General features: G+C 51.6%; 1 protein-coding gene across 5 annotated transcripts in view; it reads right to left on the bottom strand.

Moving 5' to 3' along the window:
* The window catches only part of ARHGAP26 (Rho GTPase activating protein 26), a 459,207-nt gene that overhangs the window by 184,009 nt on the left and 255,116 nt on the right, over positions 1-20,082 (bottom strand). For all 5 annotated transcript variants that reach the window (XM_047778926.1, XM_047778927.1, XM_047778929.1 and 2 more), the window contains exons 13-14: positions 4,351-4,416; positions 837-911 (exon numbers count right to left, since the gene is read on the bottom strand). In XM_047778926.1, the coding sequence (XP_047634882.1) occupies positions 837-911; positions 4,351-4,416 (141 nt within the window). The remainder of the gene's footprint in view (positions 1-836; positions 912-4,350; positions 4,417-20,082) is intronic.

Genomic DNA, 20,082 nt, shown 5'->3' with positions numbered 1-20,082 from the left:
AAAGAAGCAGTTTTTCTGATCAGTATGAAGGAGGGGATCTCCTTAGGTATACAAATTATTTTGCGAAACTGGGACAGTAAAAAGGAATGACCAATACGACCAAGAGACGTGCCCCTGCCCCAAACAGCTCAGGGACCCTGCGCGACAGCCTAAGAGTGCCCGGCTGGGCTTCCATGCGGATGAGTAAGAGGCACGGATCTGTGAAATCCGAGCTGTCTGCCATTTAGATCCACGTGACTCCCCGAGGCGGCCTGTATTCATATCTAAAAATACAGGAAATCTGCATGGCTCTGCGTGGCTCATGGGTTTTTGATTCAAACGCTGCACATTTAGAGATAGTGGTGTTGTATTGACACCAGCCAGCTCCAAAGAAGGTTCTGCTGCTCACGTGATAGAGATGAGGTGGAAATCGGGCGCGAAGAGGGTCAGGGGACTTCTCGGCTGCACATTTAATCTGGGAGTCGGGGCGGTCCCTTCTCAGGCACAGGGAACATGAGGTCTGAGTCCCCTTCAGGCCACAGGCTGACCTCCCTTGGACAATGGGTGGGCCCCATGAAATGCCCATCTCCAAGAGGACAGAGGGAGACAGGACAGAGGAGGGTGTGGTGGTCCCGTGAGCGCCACTCGCAGAGTCTACAGACAGAAGGGTGTGGTGCCTTGCACTTTTTGTTTTGTCCAGTCTCACTCAGTGTCTTTGCTACTACTGCCCACGGCCACGACCACTGGTGAGTGGGCAGCTGATCTCCGGACGTAGCTCTGGGACACCCAGATCCCTTCCCAGGAGGCTCTCCCTTCGACCCCTGGGAGCTGCCTGGCAGGGCCACCGTCGCACTCACCCATCAGCACACTCAGCAGCTTCTGCACTCTGGAATTGACCCCCACGATCCGGTAGAGCCCCTGCTCGTTGATCCCTGAGAAGAGAAACAGTGATGATTCAATTAGAGGCGTGTCAGAACCCAAGGCAGGCCAAGCCGGCCAAAGGCACTTTTTTCATTTTCTCGGTCCTTCTAAAAGCAGCTCTAATTAAAGTCCCCTGTCACTCAGCGCTGCTCTTAGCGAGGGAGTGGGATTTGGTACAGCTGTCTCGGATTTCACGCATGTGCTGCCCACCTCAGCCCTCGTGTTAGTTCAGTCATCAGAGGCGAAGGGAGCCTCCCGCTTCTCCTGCCAAGGCAGCGTTGGAAGCGTTTTGAAAGATGCGAAACACAGACTTTAAAACATGTTGTCTTTAACCAGGTTTTTTAAATTTAAAAGCCGGAAGTGAAATGACAAAGAATTTCCTACTGCAGAAAAGAATAAACACTTGGTGATCTATCGTCACATCCGGAATGCAAATATTGAGGTGTTAGGGCATTTTTAATTTGGGACATTATAAGCCAAGAAAGACTGAGAAGTTTAAAAATCCATTCATTTGTGGCGCAAATAGTCTTTTTATTATTATTATTTTTTTCTTCCCCTTTTCAGGGCCGCACTGGTGGCATATGGAGGTTCCCAGGCTAGGGGGTAGCACAAATAGTCTTTATCAAGAAAAAAGAGGACCAGCTTCACTGAACCCGAGGAAATGCGCACCTAGAGCAGAGGGTTTACCTTTACACAACCAGCCTAGGAACCAGCACTAACGCGCCTCGGAACTCTGCTCATTGAACTCCGAGGATTAGGTCACCACGGATCATGTACATTCAGCCCAAGTGATGCTCAGTGCCTTTGCTCCGTTGGTCCCAGACCCATCATTTCTGCCGGCGCTCAACTCACCGGTCTCCTGCTGCCTCTTATTCCTCTCACGTCCACTCTCCAACCAGGACCCCAAAAGAATGTCTCAAAGTATAAATCCGCGCAAACCAGCTCCTTTCTTAAAAGCTTCCAAGGGCTTCCCATTGCCTTTGGATCATGATGAAAACTTCCCATGGCCTCTAAGGCCCTACACGGCTGAGGACAGGCCCACCTCTGACGGCTTAAGCAACCAATGCTCACGATGCTGCCGCCACACGGGCCTTCCCGTGACGCCACATACAAAGCTTGTGCCCCCAAATCACAGCCTTTGTCTAGGATTCTCTCTCCCTGAAACAGTCTTTTCACCTCCAGGTCTCTGCTTCCATGCAAGCGTATCTAAGGAATCCCACGACCGACTCCATTGGTGGGGGCCTTCGTGGGTTTTCTTTTCTTTAGAGAAGTTAAGAGTAAGTGAAATCATCTTTCTTATTTGCTTTCTTGTTGATCTTTCCCCCAAGAATTACAGCGGAAACTCTCTGTGCAGCGATCCTGCCTGCTTTGCCGTGGTCAGGACGAGCTGCAGGAGAGAGTGAATAAAGCATTCGCTAGGGCCACAGCTTTAGGGCCACAATAACATTTGCCGGCTGAAATCTGGGAAAAGGCCGGCTCTGCATGGTCTTCAACAAGACCTCCATCGAAGCGGAATTTATCAACAAAAGGAAGGGGTCTAGGATGACAGGATTTTACAGCTAAACTGGACTGTGAACACATGCACGTTATCCTGCAGGGTTCACAGGCTAGGGAGACCCAGGATGGGCCCCAAATGGCTGAGGAGCAGAACCATTGTCCAGGCACGTGGTGGCCTGGAGGGGTTATCCTTTCTGAAACGTCTCCACTTTCGTCCCAGGGCTTTCCTAGAGCCCAACACGCTCCCAGCTCCTGGTGGATGATTGACGAAGCTCAGCAAACCTGGGAGGTCCGCCACCCCCAGTCCCCGCCACGATGCATGTACATACACGTACCCGCGGTAGGGGGAGACCCCACTTCCCCCCAAGTGTGTCTGCTGCAATGGCACTGAACTCACACTGTCCTTGTCTCCTCTTTGTGCTAAATGAGAACTTTTCTTTTTAAAGAAGTTTTTTTTTTTCTTTTTCTTTTTCTTTCTAGGGCTGCACCTGCAGCATATGGACATTCCCAGGCAAGGGGCTGAACTAGAGCTGCAGCTGCCGACCTATGACATGGCACAGCAATGCCAGATCCGAGCCCCATCTGCAACCTATGCTGCAGCTTGCGGCAACGCCGGATCCTTAACCCATGGAGCGAGGCCAGGAATAGAACCTGCGTCCTCAAGGATGCTAGTCAGATTCATTTCCGCTGAGCCATGATGGGAACCTCTGGATCCCACTTTAAAAGACAGATCTTCCTTAGGAGTTCCCGTCGTGGTGCAGTGGTTGACGAATCCGACTGGGAGTCATGAGGTTGCGGGTTCGACTCCTGCCCTTGCTCAGTGGGTTGACGATCCGGCGTTGCCGTGAGCTGTGGTGTAGCTCGCAGATGTGGCTCGGATCCTATGTTGCTGTGGCTCTGGTGTAGGCTGGCAGCTACGGCTCCGATTAGACCCCTAGCCTGGGAAACTCCATGTGCTGCGGGAGTGGCCCAAGAAATGGCAAAAAGACAAAAGGACAAAAAAAAAAAAAAAAAAGACAGATCTTCCTTAAACAAATGAAAAGGGCTTGTGGGTAGAGAGGCTGTAGAATAACTAAGAGTCCCATCTTCGACAATGGTTCACTTCAAATCCAGTGGGAAGACCCTGGAGAGCTTGTCTCCGGGGTGTAACAGTGCAGCGCATGCAAAGCTCAAAACCGCTGGAACTGAGGACTCTCCTGTGTGTCCTCGGAGGAGGGGACGGAGATCTCTGTAATGAACCAGCATCCCTGACCCCAAAGCACTGCTCCTGTGGATCCAGGAAAGGCCACCGTGTGACAGGAAGGGCCTGACCCCTTTTCCCACCTGGACAGTGTCCACGGCAGGGTTCTGAACCTGGGGTCCACAGACCCCCAAGAGGTCCACTAGAGAATTCAAGATGTCTGTCAACTTCAGAAAACAATCACGTCTTTATTTTCAAGAACCTCCGACTGAAAGGACGCATCTCTTTCCACTACAATCTGAGCAACAGACCAGAGCATCAGGAGTACCTGTCGCGTGGTCAGAAATCACAGATATTTTCCCAGCATCTCACAATTGCAGACATCGTCAACTGTCACTACTTCTGCATTGGGTTAGCTAGCAGACCCACCGTTGTAGCTAGAGCGTAAACAAAGAAACATACCCAGGACAATATCACAACCATGGTTTTTAGTATTTAACAGAATTTCAATAACCGGATTCCTTCTAACCCTAGGTATTTGATACGGATGCATTTAAAACATTCTTCTGATCAGCCAAAGAGACGGATGACACCAAATCGGTTGAGAGCTGCTGCGCTTCTGAGCAACACAACTTGTGGAAACACACTGACAGCAACGGCACTTGGGGAGTTAAGAAGTCACTTAACATTGGGAAACAGCAGGCAGCAGGTCTGACGCCTCACCAGGAGCGTGACCTTCGCTGACGACAATGCCATCTGTCAAACAGCTTTACCTCTGGTTTCCACAGCGTGGATGCATTTCCTGATGATGCTGAAGCCAATGCTGTCCAACTGTGCAGCTGAAAGAGGAAGAAAAGGGCAGTCAAGCTGCTGGCCGTGCACGTCAACCCTGCAACAAGGTTTCACCAACCCGGAATGACTCAGTCCCCTGGGGGGGCCAAACATCCTCTGCATTTTTTCCATGGAAAGTACAGGAATGATTCAAAATTTAAAAGTGGCTGGCACCCACTGAGCGCTTACTGCATCCCACGCACTGTCCTAAGGGTTTTGCATCTATTATCTCATTTAGTCCGGGCAGTAACTCTCTGCAAGGTTACCCTCTGTTTGCTGTGGAAGACACTGAAGCACAAGGGTGATGAGCATTTTCCTAAAGGGGTAATGAAGCCACTAAATTGTTCTGTTATCATCAGGAGCTGTAGGACTAACTGCTTGCTGGTCGCCTTCAAAAAGCATCAGTTCAACGGTCAGTAAACGTCGGGTAAGTGCTTAACAGATATCACCTTGTTTAATCCTAATGAGTCCTCTAAGCCGGTACTGTCATGAGCCCCAAATTACGCATGAAGAGGAGTTCCTGTTGTGGCTCAGTGGATTATGAACACAACTAGTATCCATGAGGATGTGGGTTCAATCCCTGGCCTCGCTTGGTGGGTTCAGGATCCAGAGTTGCTGTGAGCTGTGGTGCAGGTCACAGACGTGGCTCCGATCTGGTGCTGCTGCAGCTATGGCGTAGGCCAACCGCTCCGATTGTTCCAACAGCCTGGGAACTTCCATATGCTACAGCTGCAGCCCTAAAAAGCATTAAGAAAAAAAATCATGCATGAAAAAAACAGATTTGGCAAAGCTTGACCAAAGTTGCAGAGCTAATGTGGGGGAGAACGACTCCAGAGCCTGCATGACCAGAGACGGCCTTAAAAGTGACTCTGAGTTAAAGAGTAAAATTCTGCTCCAGTCACTTGGAAAAAGGAAAAGTGACCAGGAGGAAAATTAAAACAGCCAAAGACAAAGAAGCTCCCTGAGGAGAAGGCACCAAGGCAGCAAAGCCATCCCACCCGAGGTAAATCAGCAGGTGGTGACAAGGTTCCCCATCTGCTCTGAACCCCCCTTGTGACACTCGGAAAATAAGTGACAAACAGCAGCAACTTCTTCCACAGCACAGAACCACCTGCCAACCTGGCAACAGGGCTGGAAACCCACCAAAGTGCATCCTCACGCTCTGCTTACCCAAGGGTTTGGTCATCTTGAAGAATGGGTTCATCTTGGACCTCCCTAGGACATCGGGACAGGACATTCTACAAACCAGTGGTCCCCGTGGAGACGGGATGGCAGAAAGTAGGAAGGTGAGTATTTATAAATGACTTGTCGTCATTCCAGGGCAAGAAATAAATGTGTCAACTATGAGAACTGAGCAGAACTTGAACTCATCTTGGAGCTAATCCACATGGAGTCTTTCTCCAATTCTTCATGTATATGGGTGAACTGAGGTCCAAGGAAGGAAAAAAAAAAAATCCTTAAAAAAATCTCGGAAAATTTCCCAGATCAAACTAGAAAGGAATGCTCATGTCCGCAAACCTCTCTTCCCAAAGGGAATCAGCTCTTGCTCTTCCCGGGGCGCTTAGCCCTTGGTGGTGCTTATAATTAAACCTACCCCGTCTCGAGGATAGTAAGCCAAGTCCCAGAAAAGCAGAAAAACCACGCTGTCCTTTCTGGAGACCACCTGCTCCAGAAACCACTGCTCTTGTCCCCTTAAAGCTCTAAGGCGCCTACTAACTCAATCCCTTGCCTTTTCTAGCATGAACTAGCATGAACAAATCTGCAAATTGTGCCGCATCCAGCTTTCTGACTCAGATCAATTGAGATCATTCTTCCAAATGAAACTCAACTCATACCATAAACGTTCCCCAAATTTTATAACAAAATACATAATACATAATCTAAACAGCTGTTCAAATCTGCAAAGACTCTTTTTTTGACGTAACAGCTTTGAGATATAATTCACATATTGTAAGGTTCATCCATTTAAAGCTTATAATTCATTAATTTCTAGTATATTTACAAAGTTATGAATCAAGCACCACTTTCTACATAACACTTTCATCCCCCACAAAAAACACCCTCATACACATTAGCAGTCATTCTCCATCTCCTCCCCTCCCTCAGCTCTTAGAAACCACAGCTCTTAGAAACAGATTTCCCTGGTCTGGACCTTTCATAGAAATGCAACCGTATGACAGTCTTTTGTGTCTAATTCCTCTTACTTAGCATAAATTTTCTCCAGATTCCTCTACGTTGTATCATCGATGCTTCCTCCTTCCCTCCCTCTCTTCCTTCCGTCCTTTTCTCTGACACCCTGAAGCATATGGAGTTCCCAGCCCAGGGATCAGATCAGGGCTGCAGATGCAACTGAGTCACCACAGTTGTCCCACCACTGGGTCCTTAACCCACCATGCTGGCCCGGGGATTGAACCTGTGTCCTAGCATGGCAGAGACGCTGCCAATCCCATTGCGCCATGGCGGGAACTCCAATACTTCATTCCTTTTATGACTAAGTAATATTCCATTGTCTGGCTAGACCACATTTCGCTTATCCATTCATCAGCTGTTGTGCCTGCTTTTTGGCTATTGTGGATAATGCCGCTAAGAACACCTTTGCACAAATCTTGTGGGGACATCTACGTTCAGTTTGCTTCAGTACACACCCAGGCGTTGGAAGTGCTGGGTTATATGGTAACGCTACACATTTCTCTTTTGTTTTTGACTGCACCTTTGGCACGCAGAAGTTCCCGGGCCAGAGATCAAAGCCGGGTCACAGCAACACCAATGCCAAGTCCTTAACTACTGGGCCACCAGGGAACTCCTACACGCATAACTTTTTGAAGAACTGCCAAACTACTTTCCAAAGAGCTGCGCCATTTTACATTCTCACCAGCAACACGCAAAGGTTCCAGTTTCTCCACATCCTTGCCAACGTGCATGATTGTATTTTTTATCTTAGCCTTTCTAGTGGGTGTGAAATGGTATCTCACTGCGGTTTTGATGTGCATTTCCCTGATGACTAATGAGGTTGGGCACCTTTTCACGCGTAGGGGAGAATTTTCATTCTTTTATACAGTAGTCAGAACAGAGCCTATGGCCAAGTATTTGTCAGAGGGGAAATGATTTTCTGTACTGAAGGAAGTTTCCACAATGTCCACAACCATGATTCAAGAATCCGTGGAAGCCTCTTGGTTCTTCTTTGGCGAAGTGCTTAAGGAGAAACTTGGGGAGCGATGACGGTCAAAGAAGTCCAGCCGAGAAGGGACCGCAGCTGTGGCCGGTCCTCAGGGGAGCTGCTGAGACTGACTCCAAATTTGGGGATTTTAAGAGCAGGTGTGTGAACACGGCCTTGCTCTAGGCATTGATGAACCTCTGGACAAAAAATATTTTGCTTCCCTACCCCGTGAACACCGGAAAGTTTTGAAAAAATTAGAAATAACTTGGCGGCTGACAGGGATGACCCCAATGGCCCAAAGATACATGCTCATAAAGCCACCAGCCCAACCAGCAGAGGAAACAACCAGTAGGGACAAATCAGTCCTTGCACCTTTTGTCGTGGAACTGTGGGAAGCTGCGTCCTTTTCTAGGTCAGTAACAGCTAATGGAAAAGAACACAGTGGAGGAGTTCCTGTTGTGGTTCAATGGGTTAAGAACCCGACTAGTATCCATGAGGATGCAGGTTTGAACCCTGGCCATGCTCAGGGGGTTAAGGCTCCGGCGTTACTGCACGTTGCAACGTAGGCCCCAGATGCATGGCTGTGGCTGTGGCGTAGGCCGGCAGCTGCAGCTTCGATTCAACCCCTAGCCTGGGAACTTCCATATGCTGCAGGCGAGGCCCTAAGAAAAAGGAAGAAAAAAAAGGGGGGGGCACAGGGGATACAATGGAATCTTACAAGTAATTAAAAAAAAACCCTAAATTCCCCTAACCTAATGTTCACTACAATTATTTCTTTTGGAAAATGGCAAAGCCAAGTTCTCCCAAAATCTCTGAGTAAATGTTCCCTCTTTGATTTTTCCCCACATTAGAAATTTTCCAATTTTTTTTGCACCAGCAAAACCCTGTTCTTGAAATAAACCTTACACCGATGTTGCACATAAAGGCCTTACCCGTATATACATACACGTAACAGCAGCGTATTTACCAGGATATATGAGCCACATGAGTTCCAACGCATACCACATTCCCATATTGCAAAGTCAAAAGCTAGTAACTCCAGGGAACACTCTCTGTTGGCCTCTCACGCATTTGAGTTGCACAGCGATGATAATTACTACAGTTTTATAAACAAAATGGTGCTAAGAAATGGAATTCGTATCACCTGACAATGCCCAAGAAGGAACTCATGGAACCCAATTTAAGTACCATTGTTCTAAATCTCTAAACTAGAACTGGTGTAAGTTATTACACTGCTCCCCGCCCTGGCATTTCCCTGTGTCTCTCTGTCTTTAGTGCATGCAAACACACACATGAGCGCGCACGCGCGTGCACACACGTACACACACACACACGTACACAGGTTTGTGGACCTGAGTTTCCCGCTGCTGTCCTGCTTAGGTTACTAATGATTAACAACTGCTTTATTATTTAACATGCAGCAAGGACCACGGACGTGGCAGGACTACAGCACATAACCAGAGCAGGTACACACACAATCTACGTTAATTGAGATCTCCTCTGAAAATCCCGTTCCCACTAAAAGGGTGAGAACCCCATCACCCCAGAGCAGTTGGCTAATGACAGAAAAAGTCTGAGCGGCCCGCCAGATGGAAGCGGCTGTCCTTAATCCCTTCAAGCAGGTGATTCAGCTCTTTCACTGAGCTCAGGCTCAGAAAAGGTCAGGGATTTATTTGCAATTGCTGTATCCTTATAATCTCCAGAAATCATCTCTCATTAAATATCTACGAGGCTTGCATTATTCCCTTAATTTGAGTTGCGATGAGCTGCTGTAGGGCCGGTGGCTCCTAGGCTGACGTCCACCATCGGGCAGCTAAGGCTTCGACTGGCTTACCTCTCCCCCTCCCCGGCCTGAAGTTTGGCTCGGCCCAGGTTTACAGAGAGGGCAGCCCAAAGCGTTGTCAGATAATCAAAGTTCACAGAGCTCGCCTTAAACACGGGGGCTGACCCGCCAAGTTCAAAGGCGTCATCCTCTTAACTTGCCTGTCAACTTCTGAAGCATCGTCTCCTAGAGAAAGGAAAAGGCCAGGGTCCCACACACCCATCGTCTCAGTGTTCTCTGGAAAGAGAACCCAGGACAGGTGCTCTGACTCTGTCAACAGGGAGAGTCTCAGGGCTGAGGTGGGAGGCCGCCTGGCAGACCACCGGGGCTGGCGGAGGGAGGGAGGCAGGTTTCACTCAGGAACTGGCTGTTTTTACTGCCATGGGCTTAAAAGAACAACCTACTCGAAGGTTCAAGTTGTTTAAAAGAAGGAAGCGAAGAGTCCAGTACAGACATGGATTTTAGCACAACCATCACCACTACAGCTTCTGGTCCCTCATGTCACCTCATCTAAGATGCTTCTTGCCCTGGATCTTTCCGCCTTTAAAAAAAAGGGGGGGGGGGGGGTCGTATGTAGGTGACACTAGAGCGTGAGAACTACAATAAAATCATGAGCCTGACCCTGAGCGCTCCCCTGCTCTTTTACCCCCCCGCCACCAATGACCAAATGGCCCCCTCAGTTTTAGATCCTAATGCATCTATTAGGATCTAGAACTGGATCCAATTTTATCCAGCTCTCTTTGCCTTCACCACAGCCACCCTGGTCCTAGACCCCTCATCTGTCACCAGGGCTGTGGCAGGGCCCTCCTAGCTGGTCTCCCACACCACCTCTGGCTCCCCCCAATCTGTCCGTCACCCTGCAGCCCCCATGATCTTGACAAAAGCAGACCAGGTCACCTCTCCTTGGAAAATCACTCCATGGCATCCCATGCTCTTGGGAGGGTCCCCTGAGCCCCCCACGTGGCCCACACTGCCCTGCAGGGTCTGGCCCCGGCCTCGTCTCGTGCCCTTCCCCTGGGCCTCAGCATCCCCACCACGCTGGGTCCAACCGACCACACCTGCTCCTCCGTCTCTGCACAAGCTGGGGGTTTCACCCCGGAACCCCTCGGCCCAAGTAAGAGAGTCCTCAGGTCTCCTCCCTAGAGAACCATTTCCTCAAAAAAGCCTCTCTGACCTTTTCACTGGGGTTAAGGCCTCCATCGCACTGGAATATAATGCCGCCAAACCTCTAATTCAGAGCACGCAGTACGACTGCATGCTTACATTTCTTTGCATGACCCTGCAAAAAATGTCTGTCTACCAAACTAGATGTGCATTCATAAAGGCAATGGCCCACGTATAATGTTACCTAGTTAACCTATTCACTCCTGCATCTCTGTCTTTCACTGTCCGCTATGGCACTGGACGTGATGGAAATTGTAATTTGTCATGTGGTGTGACTTTTTCTTTGGGATGCGTGGGTGGCCAAACTGGTGACTGAACGTAGGCAGTGTGGTCTCGTCAAAATGACCTTTCAAAGGTCAGCAGGTGTAAACCCTGTCAAAGGAGACGACTTGTTTGTTTGTTTTTGTCTTTTTAGGGCTGCACCCGAGGCATATGGAGGTTCCCAGGCTAGGGGTCCAATCGGAGCTGCAGCCGCCAGCCTACACCAGAGCCACAGCAACTTGGGATCCAAGCTGCATCTTCAACTTACACCACAGCTCACAGCAACGCCAGATCCTTAACCCACTGAGCGAGGCCAGGGATCGAACCCACAACTTCATGGTTCCTAGTCAGATGCGTTAACCACTGAGCCACAACGGGAACTCCAGTAGATGGCTTGTTGAAGCTTCTGGCCCTCAGCTTTTTCATCTTTTGTGAGGACAGAAAGTTTAAAGAAATGAATGGCTTGATCTGATCCCTTCCTTTCTGCCTTCCTGTGTCCATACCAAGAGGTACCGCTGAGGGTACAACCCCAACAACCTGTCCAAGATGGGGGCAGAACAGAAGCTGTGCAAGCCATGACACAGACCAGAGGAGGCAAGGCCAAGTTTAGGTTTCCTGGACACTTTCAGAAGCCCTTTGCTTGTCCACTGAGGCATTGCCGTCACCAGGAGTAGCATGAAACAAGGGCTGGCGGGTTCTTACACAGCAGGCCACTGGCCATAGAAACAGTCAGACGGGGAGTTCCTGTTGTGGCTCAGCAGAAAGGAACCATGAGGATGCAGGTTCCATCGCCGGCCTCGCTCAGTGGGTTAAGGATCCAGCGTTGCTGTGAGCTGCGGTGTAAGTCGCACACATGACTCGGACCTGGCGTTGCAGTGGCTGTGGTGTAGGCTGGCTGCTGCAGCTCTAATTTGACCCCTAGCCTGGAACCTTCCATACGCCAGAGGTGTGGCCCTAAAAAGAAAAAAAAAGAAAGAAAAAGAGAAAAAGAGCCAAGCAGACAGACTTGAGAATCAAAAAGACCCTAGAAAACAAGAGCATTCTCCTCCAGAATTCTGTGCGACCGACCGAACACATCTCACTCTTGAGGTCCAGGAGCCTCTTTTCTGAAAATCACTGACCTGCTGTTGCCCAACTCCAAATCCTTAGTCCTCAGAACACCCAGAAATTAAGGAAGAAGTGGCCAAATCGCCATTCCGAGTGGAAGGCCTCTTTCCACACCACAGGCCGACTGATGGAAACGTAGTCTGAAAAAAAGGACACTTTGGGATGTGCCCCCAAGTCACGCCATACACGCACCCTGAGAATCGTAACAGTCCTCAGACCTCCGCGTCTCCAAAGGAGGGAGCGGATGTGCCTGATGTGGACTCAACACGTGCTGGAAGGATGACCACACTTCCCTCAAGCCGGAGGTATTCATCGGGCTCTCCCGAGTATGAAAAATCTCCCTCATGAAATGTATTCAACTTTCCTTGGATCAAAAAAAATCTTTCAAGTTTTTTTTTTTTTTCTTCTTAAATGGGAGAAATGGAATTTGCTGGAAGTGACAGGTGTCTGCAGAAAAACCGCAGAACTGAGAGATTGAGGAAGTTACTGCTGTTGTTGTTTTTTGGGTGTTTGGGGGGGCATATGGAGGTTTCCAGGCTAGGGGTCGAATTGGAGCTACAGCCACCGGCCTACACCACACTCACATCAAGGTGGGACCCACGCTGCGTCTGTGACCTACACCACGGCTCATGGCAGCGCCGGACCCTCAACCCACTGAGCGAGGCCAGGGATCGAACCCACATCCTCATGGATCCTAGTCCAATTTGTCTCCGCTGAGCCTCAACAGGCACTCCCGACTGCGGTGCCTCTAACGTGGCCGGCCACAGGAGCCTGTCCGGGGCTGCTGTAAGCCCGTCACCATTTAATGGACCGTCCCTGGGGCAGGTTCTCACCACCGAAATGCACTCAATTTCCCTCCGTGATCTGCGTCTTAACGCCTGGCCTGCCTTGCTCTTTCTGAATTTAATCAATTTCAGCACCATTAAAAGCCATGAAGAAAAACACCCGCCTTGAATTGAATACAGATCCCATCTGGAGAAGAGATTTCCAGGGGCTCACACGCTCAGAGGGGCTCACTCCCACTCTTCTTACCAGGGAAGAAGGGCTGCCAGGGCCCCTGGAACGTGGCCCCTGGAAAACCATCCTTAGGAAGCTTCCGGTGGGGGGGGCCAGGCAAGGTGTGAATTCTCTACTTTGGAAATAACCCACAGCCAGTTTTTAGCCCCAGATCAGCTCCCTCGAGCTGTACCCCATCCCGGCTGAGGCAATGCGAACAAACCTGAATATTAATTGAGGTTGCACGGTGCTCGAAAGACAACAACGAGCTTTAAAGCCGGCAGACCTGGCTGAGCATCCTGTCTCTGCTGCCTCGGGCTGGACATGATCGCAGGTGAGATGTGTCACCTTCCTCACCTGTGTGGTGGGGATAACTCGCCTAGGTGTTGCAAGGGTCCAAAGAAACGTACAGCAACCGTGACTTATTTGGTATTCAGTGCAAGGTCAACGTCAGGATTACACCTTCAGGGAGGTGCAGTAACTCCATCCTAATATTTGAATCCAACTCTGCAGGCGGTGAAACCGTCTTCATACCCAGGTGCGTGTTACCCCTACGACAATCCCTTGGGGTCAATATTGTCACTGTTCTTACTTATAAGTTCCTGCTGGGTCCCCACACCGACCATAACGAAGGAGAATCCATGACCATGTACAGAATACATGAACAAATGCCAGCTGCTGTGATTACCCCAATACATTGAAGTTTTTATGAGGGGAAAAGCCGGGCTCACGATGTTACGTCATAGCAACCATGATGAGAGCAGAAGCTGACACTTAGTGAGCACACAGGCTACTCTGGGCTAAGCACTCAAGGGTATCACAACCTCGGTACCCCCATCACCATCCCGATGTTGCAGGCAGGGAAGCTCAGCTCCAACAAGAGTTAGGAGCTCTGGGGCAGCAGGGCGTTAATGAGCAGTAGAACCAAGATTCTATCTCAGCCGGACGGCAGGGCTCAACCTCTTCTATTCCCTGCTCTTCTGCTGAAGTTCTGTGATGAGTCCGGAAAGGACTGGGGCGGGGGCGGCGAGGGAGTCCCAGCTTCTGGATTCTGCCCTTTCTATTCCTGGCAGTTCCCAAATCTAGTGGACAACAGACCATGCAGCTTCCCAGCGCCCTCCCAGAGGCGATGCTTCGGTAGGTGTGAGAATCACACATGGGCTAACACTGAGCTGCACACCAAGCAATTAAAACTGCTATCATTAAAGACAAAGAGAAATGATTGTTGACCATGAATGAGCGGCCAGTCAGCAGTCCACATAACCCACCTGATAATAATGACTCACCATTATTACGCTACGTATCAATACGCACTGCGGTCCTGTGCCGCTGGGGAGGATGAAGTGATGCTGAGCAATCCACAAATAAATATGTGTAATGACTATACACTTACTTTAATAAACACTAGAAATATACGGATTTTTTAAAAAAATTTCGTTTAAAAAGAGAATGGATTTTTTTAAAAGAGGAGGTAGATGGTATTACAGGTAGCACATGCACGTGTAAAAAAGCTCACGAAGATGACAGACAATGCCCTTGGGAGCTCCTGTCCGAACCTGTCCCAAACCAGGCACCACCTGCAACCTGGGTGACAGGACCAGGAGGTGGGGGTACCACCCTGTGCCAGCGAGATGTCCCCTTTCTGTGCAGTCATGAGTGATTCCCTGCGTTCTCTCACCCTCCACCCCAGCAGCCCGGCCCGTCCATCAGCAATAACTCAAAAACACACCTAGAATTCACCACATCTCAGCACCTCCATGGCTAACGCCGTGGCCTGGGCCACCGCCAGCTCCCGCCTGGGCAGCTTCACCAGCCTCTCAGCCGTTTCTCCTTTCACCCCTACAGGTCCTTCTCCGCCAGCCTCCAGAGTCATCTTTTAAAAATACACCCTGGCTCATGTCACTTGCTTGATCGCAGTCCTCCCGACCCGTCATGACACTCAGAACACGGTCCCACCTCCAGACTTCGGCCTCACGGGGTCCAGCTGACCAGGCCTGCTCCCTCTGGCCACCGCTGTCCAGGCACGAGCGTTGGGCCTGACAGTCCCTGAACATAGCTGGTCTGTGCCCTCCCGCAGGGGCCCTGGCACGTGCCGGGTCCTCTGCCAGTTCCTGACATGCCCCCCTGCCTCCCTCTGTTCAGGTTTCTCCTCAAAGGGCACCTCTTCAGGGAGCCCCCTCTGCCCCAGGGTCTCAAGCGGCCGCTCCTTCCCTTGTGAGTCGCTGTCCCTTCGCTCCGATTTCCTCGCGGCACTTTGCCCAGCCTGGACGCACACCTTGGTTTACCTGCTTCGTGCTGTCTGCTGCTCTCAACAGGGCGACTCCTGACAGCAGCGACTCGACTGCCTTGTCATCACCAGAGCTTCAGTCCAGAGTCCCCAAAAGCAGCAGCAAACCCAACCCACATTTTCACCAGCGGGGACGCCAGGAGCCCATGAGTAAAGGGGTACCCTCACTCTGGGAACCTCCAATGGGGAGCAGCTGACCAAACACTGGTCCCTTCTAGGGTTCAGGGGCTCTGCAGTGGACAGCATGAGAGAGGGACCTCTGACCTCTACGTGTGAATATCACAGTCAGAATTTTCTGCCCTAGCCAACCACATACATGGGAATCTATCTTCTGTTTCTTGGTTTCCAGGGAGACGCACAGAGAAAAATAAGCTGAGAGGGACACAGAGTCAAACAGGTAGCAGGAGAAGACACAAGCTCCCTGCCTGGCCTGGAATAAACCTGCCAGTGCTCTGCCTGCGTCAAGGGAGGCTCTAAGGCAGCTGTAAAGTGTTCTAGTTCTCGGCCAGACACAGGCAGCCAAAGTGGCAGCATCTGAGTTCTTGCATAGCCCAGGCTGAGGACTCCAGGTCAGCTTGGGGGGCAGGAGTGTTTCCTTGTGGGTTTTTACATCTGCAATCCCTTAGTCCATCTTAAAATTCCAAATTAGGACAGCAGCAAAGGAGCACGACTTATTAACACATGCCACCTTGGTAACATGAACTGTCTTTTTTTTTTTTTTTTGGTCTTTTTAGGGACACGCCCATGGCACATGGAAGTTCCCAGGCTAGGGGATGAATTGGAGCTGCAATAGCTGACCTATACCGCAGCCACAGCAAGGCGGGATCCAAGCCGTGTCTGTGACCTCCACTGCAGCTCATGGCCACACCCGACCCTTAGCCCACTGGCTGAGGCCAAGGATCAAACCTGCATCCTCATGGATACTAGTCGGTTTCGTTACCATGAGCCACAACAGGAACTCCTACCAAGGACCATTTGTCGCCCACCTGGGCATCTGGGCATTCCGAGAATGAACGACAGCTCACCGGCCTGGCTCTCTGCCTCGAGGCCTGGGTGGCTGTGCACTGACCTCTCAACAAAAAGAGATGCCCGCCAGCTTTCCACGGCTGGGAGTGCTGCGGCAGAGAGCCGATCCCCCCTGTCCATCTAGGTCCCTTTCCTGACTCTTCACACCCGTCCTCCCAACTGTGATCTGTTCGCAGAACGGTTTAGGTATTTTTTGGCCCCGACAAACTCGGAGGCAGGAAAGGTCAGGGAAAGAGATGGTATTTAGACTCTGAGGCCTGAGCTTTGCACCTGGAGTCACCGCTAGGTTGTGTGACGGGGCAGCCATAGCCCCCTGACCCTTTTCCTCCTGTCTAAGGTCAGGCGTGCAGAGAGCCAAGTCTGGGCAGGCCCTCGGAGGAACGCTGAAAGGAACTGCCCAGCGTCATGCTTGCACAGAAATAGCCTCTGGTTTCGGATAATGACGACGTTACTGATAATAACAGCAGAGGGCAACATTCAGTGACCACTTAGAATCCTGGGCACCACTGGTTTAGGAATTTCTATTCTAATCCCATTTGATCCTCTCAACAAGCCAATGATGCAGGCAGTAAAACAATCCTCATCTGACAGATGAAGAAACTGAAGAAGGCTGGGAGCTCCCGTCATGGGTCAGTCACTGACAAATCTGATGAGCATCCATGAGGACGCAGGTTCGATCCCTGGCCTCGCTCAGTGGGTCAAGGATCCGGCGTTGCTGTGAGCTATGGTGTAGGCTGGCAGCTGCAGCTCCGATTCGTTCCCTAACCTGGGAACCTCCACATGCCACGGGTGCAGCCCTAAAAAGCAAGAAAAGGAAAAAAGAAAGCCTGGAGAAATTAATTCCCCAAGGTCACACACTGAGGAAGCCATGAAGCTGGGATTCCAACCAGTGTGTGTCATAAAACTCCAGAGCCAAGCTTCTTAACCACGACTCCACAGTCTGTGCCCTGTGGCCAAGAGGAGTTTGAAGCCTCTGCTACACCTCACAGGCTGAATGGGAGCTGCACGTTCTGAACACGGGTCAGGGTTGGGGGCGGGGGAGGAATGGTCTGGAGTAACCACAGGTTCGCACTTGGAATGAAGCCTCAGTCTCCCCAACTACAAATGGGGACAGTACTACCCTCCGCCTTGAAGGGCTCCTTCAAAGCTCAAATAACATCATGTGTGTCAAACACTGAACACACGGCCTGACACGCAGTGTGCGCTCATGCTAAGGCTTACAAACATCAGGGGCCTGCACGTGGTGGCAGGGAGGGAACCTTTCAGTCTCTGTCACCACAACCCCGTGCACTCAGCTTTAAGAGTTAAAGATGCCACCAGGCACCTGCTCGCGCCTCCCCAACTGGGATGCTAAGGCGCGGCAGGCACCTGCCAGGCGCTGGCCTGCTCTCTGCCCAGGGCTCACGCCACGGAGGTGACCGGGATGAGAGGCCACAGCAAAGTCACACACTGGCTGCATCTGGCCGTCTCCAGTCGGCTGAGAGGGAGGATGGATTTGTCAAGTGTCACTTAGCACCAGCAGAAAGGCTTCTGACTGTCCAGGTGAGTCTGAGGAGCGCCATCGCCAGCCGTGTCCTTGGGGGGTGGGGTGTCACCCAAGCAAAGGGCCGGGAACCCAAGGAATGGAATCGCTGAAAAAGCAGCCCGCTCCGTCTCCTTCCTCTCCTGGCGGCCCGTGCACACAGCTCGCAGGGAAAAACGGAGGGCAATGTCAGCCCTGGGGGGAGACGGCATGATGCCACCTCGCCTGATGGGGCTCAGGACATGAACCACATGTGGAGGGACAGAAACGTGCCTCGGAGGGGAAAGGAGAGAGAAAGGGGCCCAGAAGGGCTGGGGTTGGTGGGCAGGCAGGCGAGGCAGGGTGCACCTGCGTCCACCAGCCCTGCCCTGGCAGGTGCGGGGGGTGGGGGGAGGCTGGAGGGAAGGAGCACTCAGGTGATGGCCTCGTGGGCAGTGCACAGGGGGCCAGGCCACCATGCCCGCTAATGCTGCCATCCTGCTCAGGTTTAGGAAGGGAAATGTTCAATTTATAAGCCACCGACCGGTGCAGACCGGGCAGCCGCTGGATGGCTCTGATCCCACGGGGATCCTGGTTACCAGTGGCTGCCTCCTCCGGCCACCCAACTGTGGGTGTTCTCATAGCCAAAGGAAAAAGAAAAGCCTCTTTCCTGCCCTTTGTGGCTTTCCTGAGGCTGCTGGACGTTTAGTGAGGGCGGAAGGCTTCAGAAGATTTTAAAGACAGGGACCCAGGCGATCCCATCAAGACTTCCCCTGCGAGCTTCAAGACTCAACCTCCCTTTCTGGTTTCCGGATAAAGGGCAGCGGGGGCGCAGAGATGAAGAGAACGTAGGAACAAGAGGCGCCAACAGCAGAGGTAACGACACCCTCCTGGGCCTCAATCTTACCCTCAGGAAACAAGAACAGCCCTCATTCTGCTCCACCGGGGAGTCTGAGCTGAATAATGGCTGAAAGACGAGCGAATAGAAGGGAAACGACACCAATAGCAGCTTTTGCTGTGTCACCAAAGGCCCAAGGGAGCAGTGGGCCATGTCACGGTTCCACACCTGGGAAGCTCGGGTCGCTGAAATGTGCCACGCTGGCTCTCCTAGCATCACGCGTGACGTGGGAGGAGCCACTGATGGTTCTGAGGAGCGAGGCTCACGAAGAAGGAGCACGGAGCGGCCCCTCGATGGCAAGGAGCCGGGTGGGTTAGGAACTGGAGGCTGATGACGAGACTCCGGCCGCAGGGGGAGGGCCCCGTAAAGGCAAAGGCAGGGCACAGCAAAGGCTTCATGCCCATCAAGAACAGAGGGAGAAATGCCCTTGGCAATCAGGCAGACTCTGGTTTGAACATGAGCTCCACTACTTCGCAGCTCTGGTACCTTGACTTCCTGAAGGCCATTGGCTCAGCTGCAAACTCGTGAAACACGTTTCTGCCAAGGGCACCCGTCCCTGTACCACACTCCTGCGGCCGGCCATGGCGCGCGCTGTCTGCAGCAGACCGATATTTCGAAACCCATCCTTGTATTTCACTAAGGGTTAACACACGGACAGTTCACGGGGCAACTTCGGCTTTGCCTGTTCTGTAAATAAAACCACCCCCTCAGTTTCCACACTGTCCATGGCTGCTTCCACATCCTCAGGCAGAGTTCCCTGGGGCCGCAAAACCCAAAATCTGGCCCTTTCCTGAAAAAGCTGACCTCTGTGCTAAGCGGTAGCATTTAGAAAACCGGAGCGGAGGTGGGGGGTATGTTTACTCGTGTTCCCCCCAATATACGTAATATAAGCAGATACATCTAAACGGCAATTTAAAACGTTCGTCTGGACCCATCCAAAATGATCCTGGGTGCTGTCGGCAATGCGCACACCCCACTCTGAGCACTGCGGTCCTGCGGATTTGATGAACTAACCAAAGGCGACAAGCCCGGAACCGCAGGGGTTGCAGGCTGCTGCCCTCTGCTCTCCTGTCCCCTCGGAGGCAGTCCTGCCAACCCAGCGAGCTCTCTCCTCTCCACACCTGAAAGGGGAGGGGCTGGCGTGACCAGATCACGAGGACAGTAAGAAGCACAGTAAGGAGGCGCCTGTTCGCTCCCCTGCCAGATGCTGGGCTCTAATCCTCACATCAAGGCTCTCAGGGAGGGGCTCTGATTTATCCCCACTTTACAGATAAGGAAACAGAGGCTTGAAGGCCCAGCTCTGAGCCATGGTCCCACGGCCGGCGGGCCTGGAGGGTCACCCACACAGCTCTCCCGGTCCAGCCGGCAGGACCCACGCTCGGGAAATGACCTGCAATTCAGTCAAAGACGGGCACCCAAGGATGCTCAGCCTGACGATGCTCCCTAAAGCAAAAG

Source organism: Phacochoerus africanus, chromosome 4, assembly GCF_016906955.1.
Source record: "Phacochoerus africanus isolate WHEZ1 chromosome 4, ROS_Pafr_v1, whole genome shotgun sequence".
NCBI lineage: Eukaryota > Metazoa > Chordata > Mammalia > Artiodactyla > Suidae > Phacochoerus > Phacochoerus africanus.
Note: the sequence above shows the minus strand (reverse complement) of the source record. Positions and strands in the feature narration are given on the sequence as shown.